At 36.7% G+C, this 20,574-nt stretch overlaps 1 protein-coding gene across 1 annotated transcript; it reads left to right on the forward strand.

The window, feature by feature from the left end:
• Positions 1-740: 740 nt before the first annotated feature.
• Positions 741-20,546, forward strand: MPP4 (MAGUK p55 scaffold protein 4; the record flags this gene model as incomplete). The annotated part of the gene is made up of 21 exons (XM_079539035.1): positions 741-801; positions 1,862-1,983; positions 2,875-2,952; positions 3,638-3,718; positions 4,269-4,400; positions 5,032-5,113; positions 6,374-6,459; positions 7,425-7,496; positions 7,946-8,142; positions 9,204-9,268; positions 9,983-10,000; positions 10,980-11,018; positions 12,258-12,278; positions 13,245-13,259; positions 14,127-14,168; positions 14,994-15,164; positions 16,224-16,304; positions 17,252-17,345; positions 18,095-18,203; positions 19,296-19,430; positions 20,355-20,546. The coding sequence occupies 21 exons, from the start codon at positions 741-743 to the stop codon at positions 20,544-20,546; spliced, it is 1,893 nt and encodes a 630-aa protein (XP_079395161.1).
• Between the last annotated feature and the right edge of the window lie 28 nt (positions 20,547-20,574).

Below are 20,574 nucleotides of genomic sequence, written 5' to 3' on the forward strand. Positions count from 1 at the left end.
GTAATCCCCTACTACATTGTTTCTTGCTAGAAATAGGTGGAGATCTTCCTCCACTTCTAGTCTAACGTATCACTTAGTGCAATCAGCTGTAAACACCTGAGTCAGATGAGGTAAGGTGTGGGATTTTTTGTTTGTTTCATTCATTTTGAGGGAATACGAAGGAAATTATGAAATCCTTTCAAAGATGTTGCATTTAATTTAAACAGAGATCCTTTCTTTGCAAAATTATGCCTTCAATTGTTTCAATTTTAATAATGTCAATGACAACAAGAATAAATATAATTTGTTTTTTGAATATGATTATTTTTCAGCTATGTAAAACGTATTTGTTTTATGTAAAACAAGCTTTTAAAATCTTGGGGAAAATAACTTTCTGTGGTAGCACACTTAGAGGTGGGGAACACACGTTATATAAGTAGATTGTTATTTTAGACAGCTTAATAAAGCAAGCTACTGACAATTCCGTGAAGAAATAAAATGATATTTTGCAGCTTAGGTTTATCTCTGCGTTTTCGGTGGTGGTGGGTAACTGACTTTACATTTGTGGCTGACGTGTCTTCAATTTATGCTTGCAACCTGTTCTTGCAGGTATAAAAATGATTGTCATTGCTTTTTTTTGTTGTTTTAATTTTGTATCAATTTAATATACTTGATTTTTCAGTATGAACATACTCTTTTCCCTAGCTCAACGTCTGTCTGTGAAAACCTACTTGGTGTGAATGCTGTAGTCAAAAGCATAGATGGAATCTCCTGGAATGAAAGAAAAAATGGAGGTGCCAGCAGTCTGCAGTCAAGATAATGGTACTTGTAACTCTTGCATTTCTCTTGCCAAGAAAACTGGCAAAAAGTTTTGTTCCATGCATGTGTGACTTTGACTTGTGAGAAAGACTAATTACATCTAGAAGTTTTACTACTTAATAATGGGAAAGACTTTTGGTCTCTAATGTTGTTAGGTAGTTTATAGGGTTTCGGAAGAGAATTACTGCCATTTGTTTCTGGCTTAAAGTCAAGTTTCTTTAGCTGCATGAAAACATTCTAATTTGTAATGGGGCTTTTTTCTTCTGAAGTAAATGATTCTTTTTATTTAAAAAACTTATGCTCCTATGCAGAGTATATTGTATTATTTGAGCTTAGTTGTGTAGGGATTGCATTCTTGGAGATACTTAGTACAAGTTCTTTCAGAAGAAGGCAATGAATAAAGAGGAAGAGATCTCAAAAAGCCACGTTCTCTTGGGTGATAGAAAGTTCTTGCAGCAGATAATCCTTTAAAGTTAGCTGTGTTTTGAAAGACAGATTTCCCTGTGGGGCTTTTACAGTCATGGTTCACAGAATTCATAGATCATTATTCTTACAAGTGTTTAGACATCTGCTATCCTGAAAGAGATGGTTTCTTTGGTAATGAGGTACATTTCCAGGCTTCCCAATTGGGATATTCAATAATTCTGCCTGATGGTTGAGCTAAGAGTCCCATCTGAGAAGCTTAGTGAGGAAGTACCTGTATAAATGATTGTATAAGAAAAATAGCTGATTGAAACTAAAGTTGATTGAATATAAGTGTTGTCATCGTTACAGTGTAGAGTTGGTATAGGAAATAGGGAACAGTTAACTGTCAGTGGCTAAAAAATCTTGTTCAGGAGAGAAGTAAGAGCGGTTTCTGTGTTCAATTAGCTGTGGTAACTGGATAATGGCAGCTGGTTATACAGTCCATTGCAGAAAACAAGTAAAGCAGACAGAGGAAATCAGTGCATATTTCTTGCAAATATAAAGATGTTGCTTTTCAAGGAATGGGTCACTGATTAGCTTTGGTTGATCTTCTATTTGTGCTGAAATTGTGTTGCACTTTTCTGTTTCTTGGGCTCAGGTTTATCTCATGTTCTGACTCTAGTGCTACAAGAACTGAGTTTGCTCTGTAAAAGAGATGTCAATGGCGTTGGCGTGTTGTATGACCTGCTCAGATCTCGCTGGCTGCAAGCACTTTTAAAGGTAAAATAATATTCAGCTGTGAAGACGGCTGTTTCCAGGTGATAGCTACTTTATTTTGCCGTGTAAAGACATGTAAAGAATAATTCATGCTAAGTGCTCCTATTCCTTATATTAGAACTAACATCAGCAGTCCAGGTGAACAAAACTACTTTAGCTTTATGGAAAAAAAAATATTTTTATGAGACAAGCTCTTTTACTTGATGCATACATATTAAGGTTAGGGGTGTAGAGGCACGAGTTGAATATGGCATTGCTCAGCTGTCTTTTTCCACTCTTCAGTGTCAGTTTGGCTGTGTATCTTGCTTGGCATAGATACTGATTAAATAATACTTTTTGGTTTTTATGATCTGATATGCAGCTGGATGCTGTGTGTTGTTATAGAACAGAGTTTTGGCTGGTACTTCTGTCTGAATCAACTATATCTCTTTATAAAACAATGTTTGTACAAATTTTGTTTTTCTTTTGTGAGGATTCTAAAAATCTTTTAAAATTTAAATTAAAAATGCCCTTAAGGCTGTTTTAAATATGGCTACTTGGTATTAAATTTGTTTTGTTAATCTGGCCTTCAACTAAGGGCAAGGAAGCAAGCCACAAGTCAAAATTGACACTGTCTTGCTACTGTCCTGTGTAATCAGCTTTCCTTGTTGGAAAACTAAACACTAAAGCATAACTGGCTAGCTGAATGACCATATGGAAAAACAGTTACATGTAGACTGAATTCTAGATGCAATAGGCATTAAAGATTGAGATTACAAGCTCTCTGGCTCTAGTTGAAATGACAAATTCCTAGAAATGCAGTATTGTCTTTGGTATGTTGTGTATGTATCTATATAGTCAAGAAAACAGATGATGCTCTCATTGCATTGTCTTGTCTATTGTGGCATGCAATAGATTTATGAATGCCTCCAAAACTACCTCGGAAAAAGACCAGTTCCTGTCATGCTGCAGGCACATGCGTTGAGCTGTGAGGTAAGACCATGTATTTCTTTACTTACTAATACCAAATCAGTCAACTTAACTGCAGAAAATAATGTTCTAGTATTTGTTTTGTGTCTCAGGTCTGAATATACTATATAAACTGGAAGGATTCTTTATCTATTCAATAGCTGATTACTTACTGTGTTAAGAGAGGGAAAGAAAATATATACAGCTGTAATCATTAGACTGCACAAGCTTTGGCCGTATGAGATCATTAATTATTTGCTTTAACCATTGACTGTGTGTGTGTGTGTATATATATAATTTCTTATCTCACTGTAGTTCAGTGTTATGGATATTATAAAGCACTTTGACATGGGGTTTTTGAAAAGCTTTTTAGATGTTTTTTTCTATTAGCTGATTATTAAATAGTAATAATTAACGTTTAAGTGGAGAAACTGACAGTAGTGATGATATTGGTTGAGGCATAGAAAAAAGTAATTTAGAGCACATGGCCTGAACCAAACTTAAGTGTTACACAGTTGCACAACATGCAACCAGACTTATTTTGGTCCAGTTTTAGAGCAAACAGTATAGATATGCTTTTAGTCATATAACATGCAGGACTTTTTTAATAGTTTTATTAGTTTCATAATGTTGTATTCCTCAACTTATTTTAGAACTTCCTTTTAATTAATTGGCCTTCAGAATCAGTCTCTGTGCTTACTTTTATCAGGTGGTAGAGTTGCTGCATGAAGCCCCTCTGTCTGGAGAGATCAAAGAGCTAAGACGATTGCTGAGGGCTCCTCACTTAAGGGTAAGTAATGCTTAAGAAAATAGAAAATTTGCTCATAGCAGTGTGTGCAATGGGGATGGAAACAGATGACCAGCTGCTCACAGGAATCAGGAAAGAAATAGGAAGAGGCTTAGTTTCCTAGTCATGGGCTAACCTAGTTGAGAATTCATTTCGGTACTGTGTATCTGCAGTACCTGCACCGGGCTGTGTTTTATTAACAGCTACTTTTTAGAGATTTCTTTAAAAGATAAATTCTGAGCAGTTGCTGCAGACATGTGAAATCAGAGTTTATTTGATATTGTGTGTAAAGCCTGCATTCTTATCTTCCAAATAGAAATATTTCAACTTCTGTAAGACTTCCTAAGGAAACACAGAGAGAAACTGTTCTTAATTTTTTGCAGTTGGAATTGCCAAATGGGAAGAAGAAAAAGTCTATGTGAAGGAAACCTATGTCCACTTAAGGACTTACCCTCTGATTTCTGTTTCCTGACCAGTCACTGTTAAAAGTAAAATCTGTTCTGATGTATGTTCTTTGCTGATGGGTTGATTTCTTTGTTTTCGCTTGTAACAGGCCTTGCTATCTGCTCATGATACTGTGGCCCAGAAAGATTTTGAACCTACGCTTCCACCACTGCCAGACAACATACCTGAGAATGAGGAAGCCATGAGGATTGTCTGCTTAGTGAAAAACAACCAGCCTCTGGTTGGGGAGTTTACTGATATCTGTCAAATCACTTCAGCTTACACGAGTGTTGGATAATGCATCGTATGCATTTTGGTTTATTTCCAGGAATATCGCACAGACTGTGTGTGTTCTGAGGCTCTTACAGAATTGGAGATTCGCAAGAATTATTAAGATTGGAAAGGGCCCTAAGGGATCATCTGGTCCTGCTCCGTGCAGGGACAGCTAGAGAAGGTTGTTCGTGGCCATGTCCATTCAGGCTGTGAACATCTGGCAGATGCTTTTATCCCATTAAATTTAAAACGTAAATAGGACTGAGAGCTGTTCCCTTAGTCAAAACAGTGAAGATAGAAAGGAGGATAGAATGAAAGGTTCATTTGTGCTTATATGCTGAAAACATTGTAATCTGACTAATCATCTTGGGAGAAGATTTCTAGGAGTCAGATGCTGAGGTTAATTTAGTGTGATATTGGATGATTTAGTATTATGGAATAGTGCTGCTAGTGATACATTCTTCCTGGATCCATGTGGTGTTTAAAAAATATATTTATCCTTTAATGCCTTTTTGTCATTGCAAAAGAGATCAGACCTGTAATTTGAAAGAAAACTTTTAAGATCTTAAGTGATGAAAGTGTTTTTTTCTGTTTGCCAGGGTGCCACTATTAAACGGCACGAGATAACAGGTGACATAACAGTTGCCCGTGTGATCCATGGTGGTCTAGCAGACAGAAGTGGTAGGTATAACTTGAAACAAGGTACTAACAAAAATTCAAGGTAAAATAAGGTATTTTTCAAGTATATTTTATAAGTATGTTTTTCAAGATAATGGCTTTACTTCTACAATTAGCCTTCCCTTGTGAATAAGCAAGTGTATACACCATACAGCACTGTATGCTATGATGCATTGGAGTGAGTTTGATTCTGCTTTAATTTTTGTATGAACATGATATGTTTGAGAGAGTTGAGGTACAAATCGAGTTTTTCATTATTCAGATGTTAAAAGTCACACAAATCTACTATGAGATTGGTCATTAACAATCAAAACTGATGTATTATAAAGCTAGCAGCTTATTCTCTGATGGAGAAATAGAATTATAGATAACTTTGTGTAAGATAAAGGGCACTGAGGAATGTGTAGTAATACTTTTCAGCAGTAGTCTATTAAACACTTCGGTATTATTAGTTGCTAAGCAAAATTAAAAGACTTTCCTTGGAAACATTACTGCTTTGTCATCCTAGAATTATATGCCATTTGTGTTCCTTGGGAAATGTAACTAAAATGTAGAACATAAGAAATGACATTTATCTGTAATCATTGTAAAGTTTCTATTAGTAGTTCTGGATTCTGTGTAGAGAAGAAAACCCATACTGTAGGTAGTAGCTGAATATATTCCTAGTTTGATTAATATTTTAAGTTGAAGGAAAATGTGATATTCTTAATTTTTCAGCACCCAAGCAATTAGGAATTTCTTAAGGTTTGGTTCCAAGTTTCATGGTTTATTAAGATGCTCAGAAATGATTTTAGGAAAGGAAGCTATATTAAAATGATTATGTAAACTTTTAAGGCTAATTATCAGTAGATTGCATGTTGTGTAGGGGAGGTGAAACAGGTTGCCCAGAAGAGTGCTGGAGTCACTGTCCATGGAGGTTTTCAAGGAGAGATTCACGTGGCACTGAGGGACGTGATTTAGCGGGCATGGTGGTGTTAGGTTGGTGGTTGGACTTGGATGATCTTAGAGGTCATTTTCAACCTTAATGTTTCTAAGATTCTAAATAAGGAAACTGAAGTGTTCGAAGTTCTCATGTCTCACAGAGTCTGGGTCTTATCCAGGGACAATGTAGCGTATTCTTGTGTACGTAGTGTATGGGAACTTCTACAGCTGACCTCTAAACCTGTGATATATCTTTGTTTACCCCTCTCCCCGCCCCCTGCCAAGATCATCCATGCTGTGATAAAGCTTCTGCTGCTGCTTTCATACTTGTTTTTACTGTAGGGTTGCTGTATGCTGGAGACAAATTAGTGGAAGTAAACGGAGTTTCCGTTGATGGACTCGAGCCTGAGCAAGTTATTAATATTCTGGTACTGAATCTCTTTTAAATTTTATTTGGACTTTGAGGGTAACAGTATACTGCTCCATTTCCCTACCTGTGCTGCCTTCCACTCCCTAGAAAGATTGTTTCATTGCTGTGGATGAAATTCACAGCTGCTTATAAAATCGAAGTCTTGTGCAAATTCAAGCCTGAAAGTCCAACATGGATATAACAGAATCAAATCTAACTTAACTGTGGCCTTTCCTTCCCCAGATTCTGTGGGGAAAAAAAAAAAGGTAAATTATTAATTTATTCAAACTTCACTGATGCTTAATTTCCTTGGAAAATCTTCCACATGAATGAAGTGGCAAGGTGGTATTCTAATAAAATTCCATCTTATGAAATGAACTAAAGCAGAGTGAAGTGAATAAACGTGAGTTACATCCCTTCACTTGCATGAAAGCACAGTAGTAATCTCTTGTCAAAATCTTTTGAAGAAAGATCTGTCTCTTTTATATACAAACCTTGCACACAGTCTTTCAGGTTTTTTCACTGCAGAGTAATAGTGCCAGTTAGGAATGGCATATGGTCATGCTATGCTAATGTCAAGTCTTCTGATGCGTTATTTCCCTCGGCTTACTACTTCTAGATAATTTTTAGCTTAATTGAAATAGTTAATTTTCAAATATTAAATATTTTTCCTCCCTCTTTTACATCACTTGTCTAACCGAACTTGCCACTAATTTAAATAAGATTTCAGTAGGTTTGAATTCATGTTGAACTTGCATATATTTATAACAGAACATGGTTTTTCATTGAATTAAAACTATTCAGTGACATTTGGAAGTTTCCTTCTTGATTTTACTTTTGGAAAAAATGTAATAGCCGTATTAACTCAGTCTACCTAGTTCCATTTGTAATAACATAAAAGCCATGTTATGTTAAGTCTGTGTGACAAAGTTTGGTCGTTTGTGTTGAATGCCAGTCATGTTTTATTCCTCTTTAATCATTTAGGCACTTTCTCAAGGAACAATTATGTTCAAGTTGATTCCAGTTTCTGATCGTCCTGTTAGCAACCAAACAACAGTAAGAGTTGGTCTTTTTTCTGTATTGCTACTGCAAAGAATTGCTACAATTGCCTGTCTAGTAGTGTGATGCAAAGATGTGGCATTGCTTCGAATTTTACTGCAGTCCCTAAAATGTTACTTGCCATATTGGCTACCTCTCAGCTAATATGCTGTTGCTGAAGCAGTAAATAGACTAAGCTGAAATATAGTTGTGTCTCAGATAATGAAGACATTTTTAGAGCTATGTAGAGGTTAAAGCTCTATTTTTATCATAATTTACAAGTCTTCTCTCTTTGCTACTCTACTTTTTCTCCTCCTTAATGAATTGATAGGATTCAGAGTTTGATCTCGTTTTTAAAGCTCAACTTAATCATGAACAGACTTAACTAGCAGATATACTTGGCTTTGTGATTATAAAGGTTATGTAGTATCTTGGTGGGTTTTTTTCATTTGCTTGTTTTTTACCAGCTGTATGTGAGAGCAATGGCAGATTACTGGCCGTTACAAGATCCTGCCATACCATGTGCTGATGCAGGTTTGCCTTTTAAGAAAGGTGAAATACTCCAGATTGTGGACCAGAACGATGCTCTGTGGTGGCAGGCTAGGAAATTATCAGATCTTAGTGCCTGTGCTGGACTGATACCCTCAAACCATCTTCTGAAAAGGTAAAGTAATCTTAATTTTTACAATTTCTAGTCCAGTCTTGCTACATGAACTTTTGTCATTCACAGCAGTGATATTCAGTTACATCTGACAAGTGTCTCTCCTTTTACTGTTCTCAGGCTTATTTCTCTCCTTCTTTCCCAGTGTGTGTGAGAAAATGCTTTTCAGAACACCTATGTAATCTGAAATTAAATCTGATGTTCATAGCAGTTATCTAATCTCTGTAGTAAAAGCCCTTTAGTAGTTAGAGTATAGAAGCTGCAGTTTTAGTGAAAGTGAAGAGCTCTGTTTGGAATCATAATTCATGGTGTTTAAATATATGTATTGGATGAGGGATATTAAAATGTAATATGTGAGGATATGGCTGTATCTAACACAGATGCGTGTGGTTTTTTGTTTCTTTTTTATAAGGTGTCTTATGAGCCATTACTGACTTTTCAGTTTTGGTGAAAACTTATTTCACCAAATAAATGGAACTGCTTCAGAAGAGGACAAGGATCTTTTGCCTGTTCTCTACATATATAACCCACTGTTTGTTTCTGAAAGCATAAACTGTAAAGAAAATTTAAGCTGCTATAGCACACTTATTCAGTTTGATCCTCTAACCACGTGTCCTATCTGTGTTGCCTCAGGAAAATATAAGGCCAAGCAATCATAGATGAACTTTGATTTATGCTCTGTATAAACCTACCTGTGTTTTTATAATAGAAGTCAAAATCATACTAGATTGTGACTGAGGCTGGAAGCAAAAGGCTTTCTTCTAATTCTACAGGTCTGTAGACTAGAATGGCTAATGCTTGTCCTTATACATTAACTCAAAATATTTTTGTGCTGCTGATTTGCACATTACATTTGAACAGTTCTGATAGCATGTAGTTTTCCTTCAGCCCAATGCAGAATATTGAAACATTGCTAATAGTTCCATTTTTTTTGATGTTTTGCACTGGCTCAGTAGTGATTAATATTAAACATTCTCTGAATATGGCTGAAGCATCATGCCCTTGTGGACTGGTTTCTTTTTTTCTTTTATTAATTTAACTGTGCTATATTTCTTTCTATGCAGGAAGCAGCGAGAATTCTGGTGGTCTCAGCCCTTTCAGCCCCATCTCTGTCTCAAGTCATCAATGTGTGAGTGAAAAGTTATTTGAGTGGTAGAGCAGGAAAGAAAAGTCTTGTTGCTGCTTCCAGGATTACTGAAATTACAAGCTCATACAAATTCAGTTTAAGTCAAAGACATTATTTCTAGAGCCATGTTGTAACTTCAGCAGCGTTTTAAGTATTCTCTTGAAAATAATTACTTAGTGGTAGTTATGTTTGGAGGATTGGTGGTGATTGCAGTCATCTCTAGAGTACTTGATACCTGAGAGAATCTGTGAATTCAGTTCCTTCTGTAATCTTAGTGAGTCAGGAGCACTTTGTGCCCACAGGGTCAGGTCTGAAGTGACGGTGGTACGAGCCCCATGACTTTACAGGGGCATAGACAGCAGTTCTGCACTGGAAGGTGATACAATACTTTTAGAATAGAATGGAGTATTTTTTCCTGAAGGTACAGTTACGCTACATTGCCCATGGGAGATCCAGAAACATCACCTTCCAGCTACATAACCTAACTTTCCATAAACTTGTAGTTATTCCTAGACACAAGGAACGTTCATCCTGTTTTCTCTTTCCATTTTTTCTATGGTTCTTTTTACTTATATAATACTCTTCTTCTTTTGCGATAACTTCTAGATTAAGTGCTTCGTTGCATAGGATTCTTCTGACTCAAAATGGTTTGTTAGAGCTCTCTTTTACCATAATTTTATTGTGTTTTAACTGCTTCAATGGATATACTGTGGATAGTAAGCACTGTGGAAGAAGGTAGGAGATGGTGTCTGGGCTATATTGCGTTTTTGTACTTAAATCACTATAGCACTTGGTTTTTTTAGGCTTTGTGAACGTTGCCAAAAATAAGGTAGTTCGAGTTCATTTCCCATGTATTTGCTAAGTTCTTACATTTTGCATGCAAGTCTTTGGTTTGCTTGAAGTGATGGAAACTTAATTATCCAAAAGTGGAAGTTTAAGCTATGCACTATCTGATGGGGAACTGAGAGTTTGGATGGGGTGCTTAGAAGAGGGAAAGACAGCTTTTTGCTTCCTCTCTTCTGTCTTCAGCAGGTGATGTGAGCAACTCTGGGAGAGTATCTCTTGCAAGGATATCTTTGGGCAAATACTTAGGATGGAAGCAGGAGTTTATTGGGATTGAAACGTGGTCAGCTGGAAAATAGTTCCTACTGGGCCTATCTGTAGAACACAGAAGAGCAGAACACAAACCTGAGGTTGCCCAAATCTGTGACATTGGATTTCAAGGACATAAATTGATGTGATCTGGGCATAAAGAGGAAGCTGAATCAATCTTTTATTTTTCTTTCTTTGTGAAATTAATATCAACCAAATAAAACCACTTCTGTGAGCAAAACATAATGGAAAGATGGACCTAATTGCGATGAGAAAACAGAGTGAGTGGAACATTGCACTCTGTAATTATAATATTTAATAAGTAAGTTTTCCCAAGCTAAGCAGAGCGGTTACCATGTTAAACCTTTTGTTATTTCAAAAAGATAATTCAAGTTGGACGTGTTCAGAGCAGGAGCTAAAGAACAATATTCTGCTTACTAAAGATGGAGAACATCAGGAAGATGTGGTTGCAGTGCTTGAAATCCATAAATGTCTGAAGCTTCAGATCTCTTCTTTCAGTTGTCTGAGTTCAGTCTTGTTATGTGTAAAGCTTTTTCCCTCCTCTGTTTTTTTTTTTTTTCCTGATTTGGATAATTTTTTTTGTGTGTTGATCTGTCTGCAGAGGACGACATGCAAATTGATGAGAAGTGTGTGGAAACAGGTAACTGAATTGACTTCAGACTACTGTTTCCTTGAAGGTAATAGCTAGTCAAAGCAGATTTTATTTTCTACTTAAAGATAATAATTCTCCAAGTGAACTTAACTGTAGAAAATTCTTGTTTTCATAATCTGGTAACATGTCACTGTATGAAAATGAGCTGTCTGCAGTTCTAGTGAACAGTGCGTGACTGCTTACAGTGAAATGTGCTGAAATGAGGGACCACCCAAAAAACATCTGAATGAGAACCAACATCTTTGATTCAAGTTTTGAATTGTGTAACAGCATCAGTTTTGCATATTTAATGCCAGAGATGATTGGAATTTTTGAGAACCCACACAATTCATTGTCAAGAGACTGAACTGATGTGAATATATTTCTAGGCAGTGAGCAACAATAGGGTTTCACAGGTAAATAGTATATATGAAGAGTGTGAACTTGACATGCTTCTTGAAGTGGCACAGCTCATTTTCCTTCTACTGAGGTATTTAAGAAAGTTCTCAAGAGGGGATGTGATCCTGTAAGTACCTGCTGCGGAACTTTTTCCAGTTTTCTGAAACAGTTGTTACCATTCACATCTGGACTGCATGAAAAACTGCTAGCACGTTACTTGTATCACGTCAAATTTGTTAAATGGAAGTTTAAGAATCTGAGACGCTGCCCCCAAGCAGTATTGTTTATAAAGGCAATGCGACACCTAAGTGCTTGTAGATGTATTGCCTTCAGATGCCTGGTGCATCACAGGATTAGTGCGTGCATGCAGAATGCCTTGAATGTGGTGACCAAAGTCCCCTAATCTCACATACTATGCTGTCACATCCTTAGCTGGAAACCCAGGTCCTTGCCTAGGTTACTTCTGGCATCATGGGAGGGTTTGAAAATGTCTTTGCCTCAAACGCAAGTAGGAACTGTAGATTTGCTGTCACATCAAAAGGGAACATAAAAAAAAAAAAACAGCCTGTATACAAAGAATCTTCCAATTCCTATGCCAATCCACTTTCTGCACGTATTGCTTTTGGGGAAGAAACGTTTTCTAAGCATATTTCTAGAAGAATGACTGTGTAGAGAGAGGTTAGGCAGTTAATTCAGGCATGGCCTCAAGTTAGGAGGAAGTGAAGAATATGTGTATGAAGCAGACTGATGGGAGCTGGAAAATTCAGTTATAATTCCAAAATTCTATAAGAGGAAAATAATTTGTTTTGTATTTCTTTTAATATCTTTGCTATCCGGATTATTAAAAAGATGAAGAAACATTTGAGTCTGGTAAGTTCTTATGACCTAACTCTGAATTCCTTGATATTGTTTTGCTTTGAGGTGACTGTCCACAAAAAAAGCAAGTGTCTTAAAAACAAGCAGTTGACAAAAATAGGAATACTGTTCTAGCTTTAAAAGCCATTCTGAGTCTACGGTGCCTGTAGGAGCTGCTGATGTATGAAGAGAGAAAATGTTCTATATTCTTGGTTGTGTGCATAGTCAAGAATATATAGAAAGAAAAATGTTTTTATAAAAATGAATGCGTTATGTATAAGTCAATCAGTGAGGGTGTTTCTCTGTTTTTGGTTTTGTTTTTTAAACCAAGCAAATCGTTATAGCTAACAGCTCCCTATCTATTGCATATTGAGAGTTCTGCAAAAATGTTAAGTCTTCTGAAATAAATGTTTTCTGCTAACAGAAGTCATCTACTATTAAATTTCTTTGAGGTGTTTGGCAGGGGAAAAAAGTCATTCCAGCTCCCTTTCCTGCAGCTCTTCTGCATTTCATTTGCCAGTAGGATCATCTTTTATTACAGTTTTCTTTCACTCTCAATTGGAGCCCAAATCTCTTAAGACGGGTCTACATAGCTGTTTTTTGTTTTCAGGCTAGGCCACTTGGTAACTGCATTTGGGATTTACTGTTGCAAATCCTACTCCTTACTCACCACTGAGTCTGCTTTCTGCTGTAGCTAAGCAGTTAGAGCAATGATGAAGCAAATATTTCCTATCCTATGTCTTACTAAACAATTAGCTGGCTGTTTTTATGATTTATTTTGCAAGTACAATACTGAAATAAATGCTGTAGATGAGACTCCTGAACATTCATGCTCTGTGCTTCATAGGGTGTATTTTGGGATCAGAGCCTACAATACCCATTTCCTAAATTCAGCTGGCCATGCTGGTTGATTTTCTTCATTTTAGTTTTGAGAAAACAGTCCATACTAATTGCTCTGTTTGTCTTTGTCTGAACCCTCAGAGGAGCTTAAAGAAGGTAACGCTAACTTTTTTTTTCTCAAACTCTGTAAGCAGCAGTCTATTAGAATTTATCAGGATATATTGTATGATGATAAACTATACTCCTGTTATAATATCTGATAGCTGTTATGTTTGCTCACCGTAAATTACCATGCTGCACTCTGTACCATGGAAGGACAGGGTAGATAAAGCAGGTAAACTCAAAGATTTGAATGACATCTCAAAATTAATGAGGATAGAAAGGATGTAAGCATAGGTGGAATATTTTCTGGAATACTGGAGCACAGATATATCTGATCCAAAGATGATTTAAAAAAAAAAATAAAAAATAATTAAAAAAAAAGAGGTGCTGAGTGGTCTAACTAGATGCGCATTGCATATTCCAGGCATGCTGTTGGGCAGAAATTGACCTGCGTGGTTACTCTAAATTTGTTATTTTTGACTTTGAGCTATTGTGTTGTTGGTCGTTGTAATGTTGTAACTGAAGAATTCTTGTAAGCTAGGTTTCACCTACAAAGCTTAAATTAGGTGGACTTCTTTTTTTGCACTTCAAGTATTTCGAAACATTGTCTGGTGTGTAGTTATCATAGAAACAGAACAAATGAAACACTGAGGTTTCTGATCTCACTTAGAAAAAACCATGACTTTCCAAGCTTTATTCAACTAGTTTAAGCTTAATTTCCAGGCTCTTACAGAAAACGTCGTCTTGTTCGAATATTTCATATTAGTGTGTAGCGTGCTTTTTAAACTAGATTAGTTGTAATACTAGCTTGTGTTTTCTGCAATGCTTTTCTTACAGGATCAGAAATAATTGCTAACAGTGTAGCTTTGAAACTTTCACTCTTTTTTTTTTTCCTTTCATGAGTATTTGTTCTTATTCTAGAAGAGGAAGAATTCGGTGAATTTGGTCAACGAGTCTTCATTGGTACGCAGTGACTAAAGATAAGTAAGATGTTTAGGGCTTGATCTAGATTAAATGTTTGTGTGGAGTTTAAATCAAATGCTCTGGTCTTCACTTCACCTAAAGAGTTATTGAACTGAATTTTGCTCACTTCTTTTCCAGACTTCAGGAAGCCATTTTCTTCATACTAGTACTTGCTCTCTCCGTTTAAACCTCTGTTCTTGATAGATTTCTAATGAGACATGGCCACCTTTTAAATTGACTTTGTTAGATTTGTTATATTTCCCTTCAGGATTATGTTTATTAGAACATTGTTCTGCTATCTGTCATGCATCAAGAATAATGATGAGGGTTTTAATTAGAGAAGCAAATGTAAAAATGAAGTTCTCAGAGTTGGATAGTAAAGTGAAGCAATAAGCGTATCCTTGGTACTCAACCATAACAATCTCTATAAAGTATTTGTATTCGTTTTGTAGGCTGAAGCAAAAGTTCAATATTTGTTTCAGCAGAGTAGACCTTAAAAATAAATAAAATCTGTTGGCATGTTCCTATTGATACTTTATATGATTGTAATTAAACTTCTGTTTGGGCTAGTTTTGGGCAAGTTGTTATGCTCTTTAATTATGGGCTAATTTTCAGGTAGCTTTTTAATGAGACTTGACTTCATTCATCTAATGCTCAGAGGTCCTACCAAGCTAATTTGCCAAGAATGCTAGTGAAATTAACTATCCCTTACCTTGCTAAAAAATGCAGCAGATATTTAGCTTAAAAAGAGACACTCTAGGCTCCAGAACTACCTGCTTGCATTTTAGTTGCGGTTTTTAGTGCCGATGCCTTTGTCCCTTACAGCTGGCTTCCGCAGAAGTATGCGCCTGTGTCGGAGGAAGTCCCGGGCCAACCAGCAGTCATGTTACGCTCGGTGCCCCAGCAGCTGCTGTAGCACTTTTGCAGCTCCGTATGAGGAGGTGGTTAGGTACCAGCGGCACCCAGGAGATCGGAACAGACTGATTGTACTAGTGGGTAAGCTGTGATTACTTCCTGATGAAACATCCACAGCCTGTAATGGAGAGGAGGAAATGGTCAGTTTGTGTCCAATCGATGGAGATTTACTGCTGCTAATTGTGACAGGCAGTGGCTGAGGACAGCAGAAGTAGCTCTGAAAGCAACATTCAAGAATGATTTCTTGTAATTTTTCTCCATTGTTGATTTTAAATTCTGATGTATGTATCATCTTTACTTGAGACAATTTTCTAAAAAAGAAAGAAACAACAAAAAGGCAAAATCTTCAGAAGAAACCCTATGGTTGTGAATTCTGGTTGAATATACATTTTATTAGGGAAATGGTTCAGTTTTACATTCAGGTAGGACTGATGCATAAAAGCGATGAAAAACATTTGTATTTTACTAGGAAAACATAAGTACATGCAAGCATTTCTACTACTGGAATTAAAAAATGCACAGGTATGGCAGCAGGAAAAAAAAACTTTGGACTAGAAAATCTCTATCCTGGGTGGAAGGGAAAACTAAAAAGATATCTTTAATCGTGGTTACTTTAGTAAATATTGTCTTAACAAGCTGCTGTTTCTCAAGTTCTCTTCACCCATTATGACTGAAAGAAGTCTGGTTTTCTGTAGTGTTCCATGTTCCTGAAAAAGCAGACTGAGTAAAAGCAGATTATTTTCCTTTCCAAGTTTGGAGGTTTATTTAGTGTCTTGTTTTAAAATGATTCTGCTGAGTTACTTCCTAGGAGTGACCAAATTGCTAGGAAGTTATTTGTACCCTCATCCATCAAGGTACCTCAGTCACATTTAGTATATTTTTTCAGGAAGTTCGCAAAATCAAACTTACAGAGTGATGACTTGCTGCCAAATAATCCTTCAACAGGAGTAGCAATAGGGTTTCTATTCTGATGATAGGTCATTGCCTATTACCTAAAAATATAAGTTTATCATATTTACAATTCATTTGTGTATGTGCAAAATATTAGAAAATGGTTGTCTTTTCCAACCTTAATGATTCTGTGAAAATGTGGGGGGTGGGTGCAAAAAGTGCCTCTAAGTCGTTTTTTCAACTATTCAGGTCCTGCAGGAGTGGGAGTGAATGAGCTAAGGAGAAGGCTTATTGCAAGCAACCCACGAGAGTTTCAAAGTGCTGTGCCTCGTATGTAATATTCTTCTTTCCCCCACCGCCTTCAAAAATGGTGATAAGGAAATGTGAAGTACCTACCTCTTGCCTTTGTGTACTCATGCTCTTTGTTGTGTGACTGTTTTGTACTGCAAGCCGTAGTCATTTGTGTTTAGGAAAGTTGGTTTAAAATAGTACCTTTCTGTATTGGCAAATCGGCCAAAGGCACTTTTCAGTTACACCTTTTGAAAGCTTAGAACTTTATGTAGCGATAAATCTGTAAGACTCTCTAATCTTTGCCATTTTCTTTTCATAGATAAAGTAAGAGTATTTCTTAGGTGTGTTTTAATTTCATAGCATTTAGGTGATCAGGTATGAGAGAGGAGGCAACTGAAGATGGTGCTTAATAGGCTTTGCAGCTTTCCTTATTAGCCTTCTGGTCTTGAATGAGACTAATACAGATTAATTTCTGACTTAATCATAGAAATTTTCTCTACCTTATTGAGTTCTTGTGATTTGGATAACTAAAGAGGGAATGTATCAATCTGAAACTTGTTGAAAACTTAAGAATTCGATTATATTTAAGGTCCCAAATACGAGGAAAGTGCAGATGTGAAAGTACTTGCAGAATGTTTCACAATGAACATAAATCAGCTTCACCTCAGAGGAGGAAAAGCAATTATGCAACTAGTTCCAAAGAAGTTTCTGATTGATTTAATCCAAACAACTGCACTTCTTCCATTCCAGGAACTATAGGTAGCTTAGCAAGTTTTCAAAGATTTTCTGTTGGTCAGCCAGTAGAGTAGACAAAGCTTTTGCTCTGGACTTAAAAAAAAAAAAAAAAAAAAAAAAAAAAAAAAAAAAAGACAACTGATTTTAGTACCTACAAAAATATTTATATGTCTTCATGAAAGCTCCCTTATTTTCATCTATAGCATTGCAAGAATTTACTTGCAGCTGATTTCTGCTGTCTCTACTTTCAGACACCACTCGAGTTCAGAAGAGTTATGAAATGAATGGTCGTGAATATCACTATGTATCAAAGGAAACTTTTGAAAACATGGTGTATAGCCACAGGTAAACTGTAACACTATCCAATAGCCGGTGATTTTGTAGTTAGGATTTAAGTCTGGGTTCCTCTCCTTACACTTGCTATGTGAGTTGGGTGTGTATTTGGGTCAAATTACTTGAGCCCATTGTTTCAAAAACCATTTGTGCAATTGCAAATAAGCTCCTCTACAATTAATCTTGGCATTCTTCTCAAAGTGTGGCCTCTAGTCCTGAGCTTGTCTGGTGTGATTGGTAAATTAGGAATATAAGCCCTTTTAGGAACTGACCTGGTTTCAGGTCAGGCCTGTCCCTAATCTGTATCACTGTTGTGGAACCTCTGCGGTGATGACATCTCCATGTAAGCACCTCAGGTATAAGGCCCAAACTTTAAGAACTGTTCCTTTCTCTACCTCAATAGGCTCTCTGCTAAAATAGACGAGCTTAGCAGCAGAAGCTATGCTCCTTAAGTGTATACTCCGTAAGCTATACTCCAAAGTGCTTTGAAATCATCTCATCTGTGAAGTTATTAGTACTGAGTATGTAACTGACAAGCTTTTTGTTGCTAGACAACACATTATTTGTAATAGTAAAATAAGTAAAAGATAAGTAAAGTATGCATTCATTATAGCTGTAGTAGTCCTTGAGTTGTGTTCATTATGTTTAACTATTTCTCAATCTTAATCACTGGATTACTTTGGAAAGTTTCACACTTAGATGGAATCTTTTTGAGACCGAAGCTCTTTTCTTGTTTTCCTTCTTTCTCACCACTGTTACAGAATGCTGGAATATGGGGAATACAAAGGGTACATGTATGGTACCAGTGTTGATGCAGTGAGAACAGTCCTCGATGAAGGGAAGATCTGTGTAATAGATTTGGAACCACACGTGAGTTGTAAAGGGGCAGGGAATCTACAACTGGTATCTCCTGGAAGGAAAAGTAATTCTGTATACATTCATGAACTACTGGAACACTGTTAGATGGTTTGTCTTGTATTTCCTGTTATAGTGTTTATTAATAGTAGATTTGTCTTCGCGTGGGTCTTAAGGGAAGAAGCACTACTGCGACAAGTACATGCAGATCAGTATTATTCTCTTGTTCATCTGTTTCCAAGTAAGCAGCTGCGTTGTCAGGTGGAATGATGCAGAAAGGAGTTTTCATACTTGCATACAGCAAGGACTATTCTTTCATGTGGAAGCTTTGATTACAGTGAGCTAGACTGAGCCTTAGTTTTGCAGTGGTTTGTTTTTTTTTTTTTTTTTTAAGTTACATACCTGCGGAGCGCTACTCAAAATCCAAACTGCTGTAGAAGCAGATAAGGCTACACTTTGGTATTTGTTCTGCGTCTGAAAACATCCATAGGTTTATTCTGCTGCCCTTTTCCTGAACAAGAGGGAGGAGGAGGGAAGAAATTTAATCTCGCTGCTTCTACATTATATGCCACCATGAGTTTCTAGAATGCGAGTTTGTGGGCAGGTTTTAGTAAGGGTATGAAGTAATGGTACATAACCATTCTTTAGTGGTCACTAGGAGGTAGGAGAATTGCTGTGTATTTGCATACTTATATTATAAATGAGGTAGCTTGGCCAACTTTACATGCTGCAATTTTTATCTTCATTTTTTTTCTTTTCCAAAAATACTTCTCCAAAAGTAGCTCAATAGGTTTTTTGGTGGTTGTTTATTTAAAATCAGAGACCTCTTTAATGTTGTCAGTTTGTTAAAGGCAGTGTCCAGATACTCACTGACATTGAAAGCATCTTCTAATAAGGTTGTCAAGCAGAATTAAGTGACTGGTATGCTATGCTTGCTTTAATAATGTCTGGTCCAGGGATTATCAGTGAGGTCATTCTAAAGTAGGTGTTTGTGGAAAAGATTACTGCTCGGTCTGGAGGTAACAGTACATTGTAAGCAATTGGTTTTCTATTGAAATACAACTGGGATGAATACACCTGAAATAGTTGTTTACTCCTACTTTGCAGGGCATCCAAATAGCCCGGACTCATGAATTAAAGCCCTATATTATATTCATCAAGCCATCCAGCATAAGCTGCATGAGGCAAACGCGTAAAAATGCCAGAATCATTACAGATTATTATGTGAACATGAAATTCAAGGTGAGATGTGGGAATGGAAGAGACATGACTTGCTACACTGGGGTTGTGTGTTTAGAACATAATGCCTTCTACTGTGCTACTCAGTTACATCTTTACAACTTTATGTCCTGAGGTTCAGATCTAAATTTTTTTTTTTTCATTTTATTTTCGTATTTTCCCCCTCTAAATGTGCTTTGAAGTAGGAGGGTTGTGATATGTACATAAGGAATTGAAGCATTTGGTCAAATGCCTTTATGCAAAGAGACTATTTGGGATACTTCAGTTTTAACTAACTGCCTTGTGACAAGATTTGAGCCAACACACACATTTACTGTTTGTACTGAAATGTATGGATCAAATGTGCTTCATTCAGTGATGTAACAAAATATTTTTCACGCAGTTTTAAGTGTGTAATGCTGTATAATGTATTACTGACAGTACTGATATCTGTTCCGTAGTGACTTTTATAGATAAAACACAAATCCTGCTTGTGGGAAACACATAGCTTGCATTTGCAATGTGTGTAGTGTATTTATCACCACTGTTTCCATGCAAATCATAATCAAGCTTAGCATCTCAAAGTTTTAGAGACCTCAGTGCACAACCATATATGGAAATAAATCATATTTGCTATGACACAAAAAAACCATGAAAATGGAGAAGGTAAATTAAAATGCAGGGTAAGAATGTGTGCAAGAGAGCAAGTGGAGCATACTGAGACTCAAGGTACTTCTGTGAGAAGCATATGGCAATCAGCTGTTTCAGAATTCAGAATGATTGTAGCCAGCATTTTTCAGTTGTTATAGCAACTGTAAATTGAAATGGTGTACAATGGCATTGTCTTGGCTACTCACTTGTTTTCTTAGCGCAGGGTGTTCTGCAGGTGCCATGCTGACTGTTTTTCTCTAGAGTACTAGAGCTTTAGAGATTTGTTGTGTCTCACAGGAAGAAGATCTACAGGAAATGGAGGATTCTGCTAAGAAAATGGAAGCTCAGTTTGGTCAGTTCTTTGATCAAGTGATTGTGAATGACAACTTACAAGAAGCATCCGCTCAGCTGTTGTCTGCAGTCCATCATGCACAAGACGAGCCCCAGTGGGTCCCTGCAATATGGATATGCTCAGATACTGAGACATAATTCAGAGTGGCAGGCAACTCCATGAAGA

The sequence above is a fragment of the Tetrao urogallus genome (assembly GCF_951394365.1).
Source record: "Tetrao urogallus genome assembly, chromosome: 8".
Taxonomy (NCBI): domain Eukaryota; kingdom Metazoa; phylum Chordata; class Aves; order Galliformes; family Phasianidae; genus Tetrao; species Tetrao urogallus.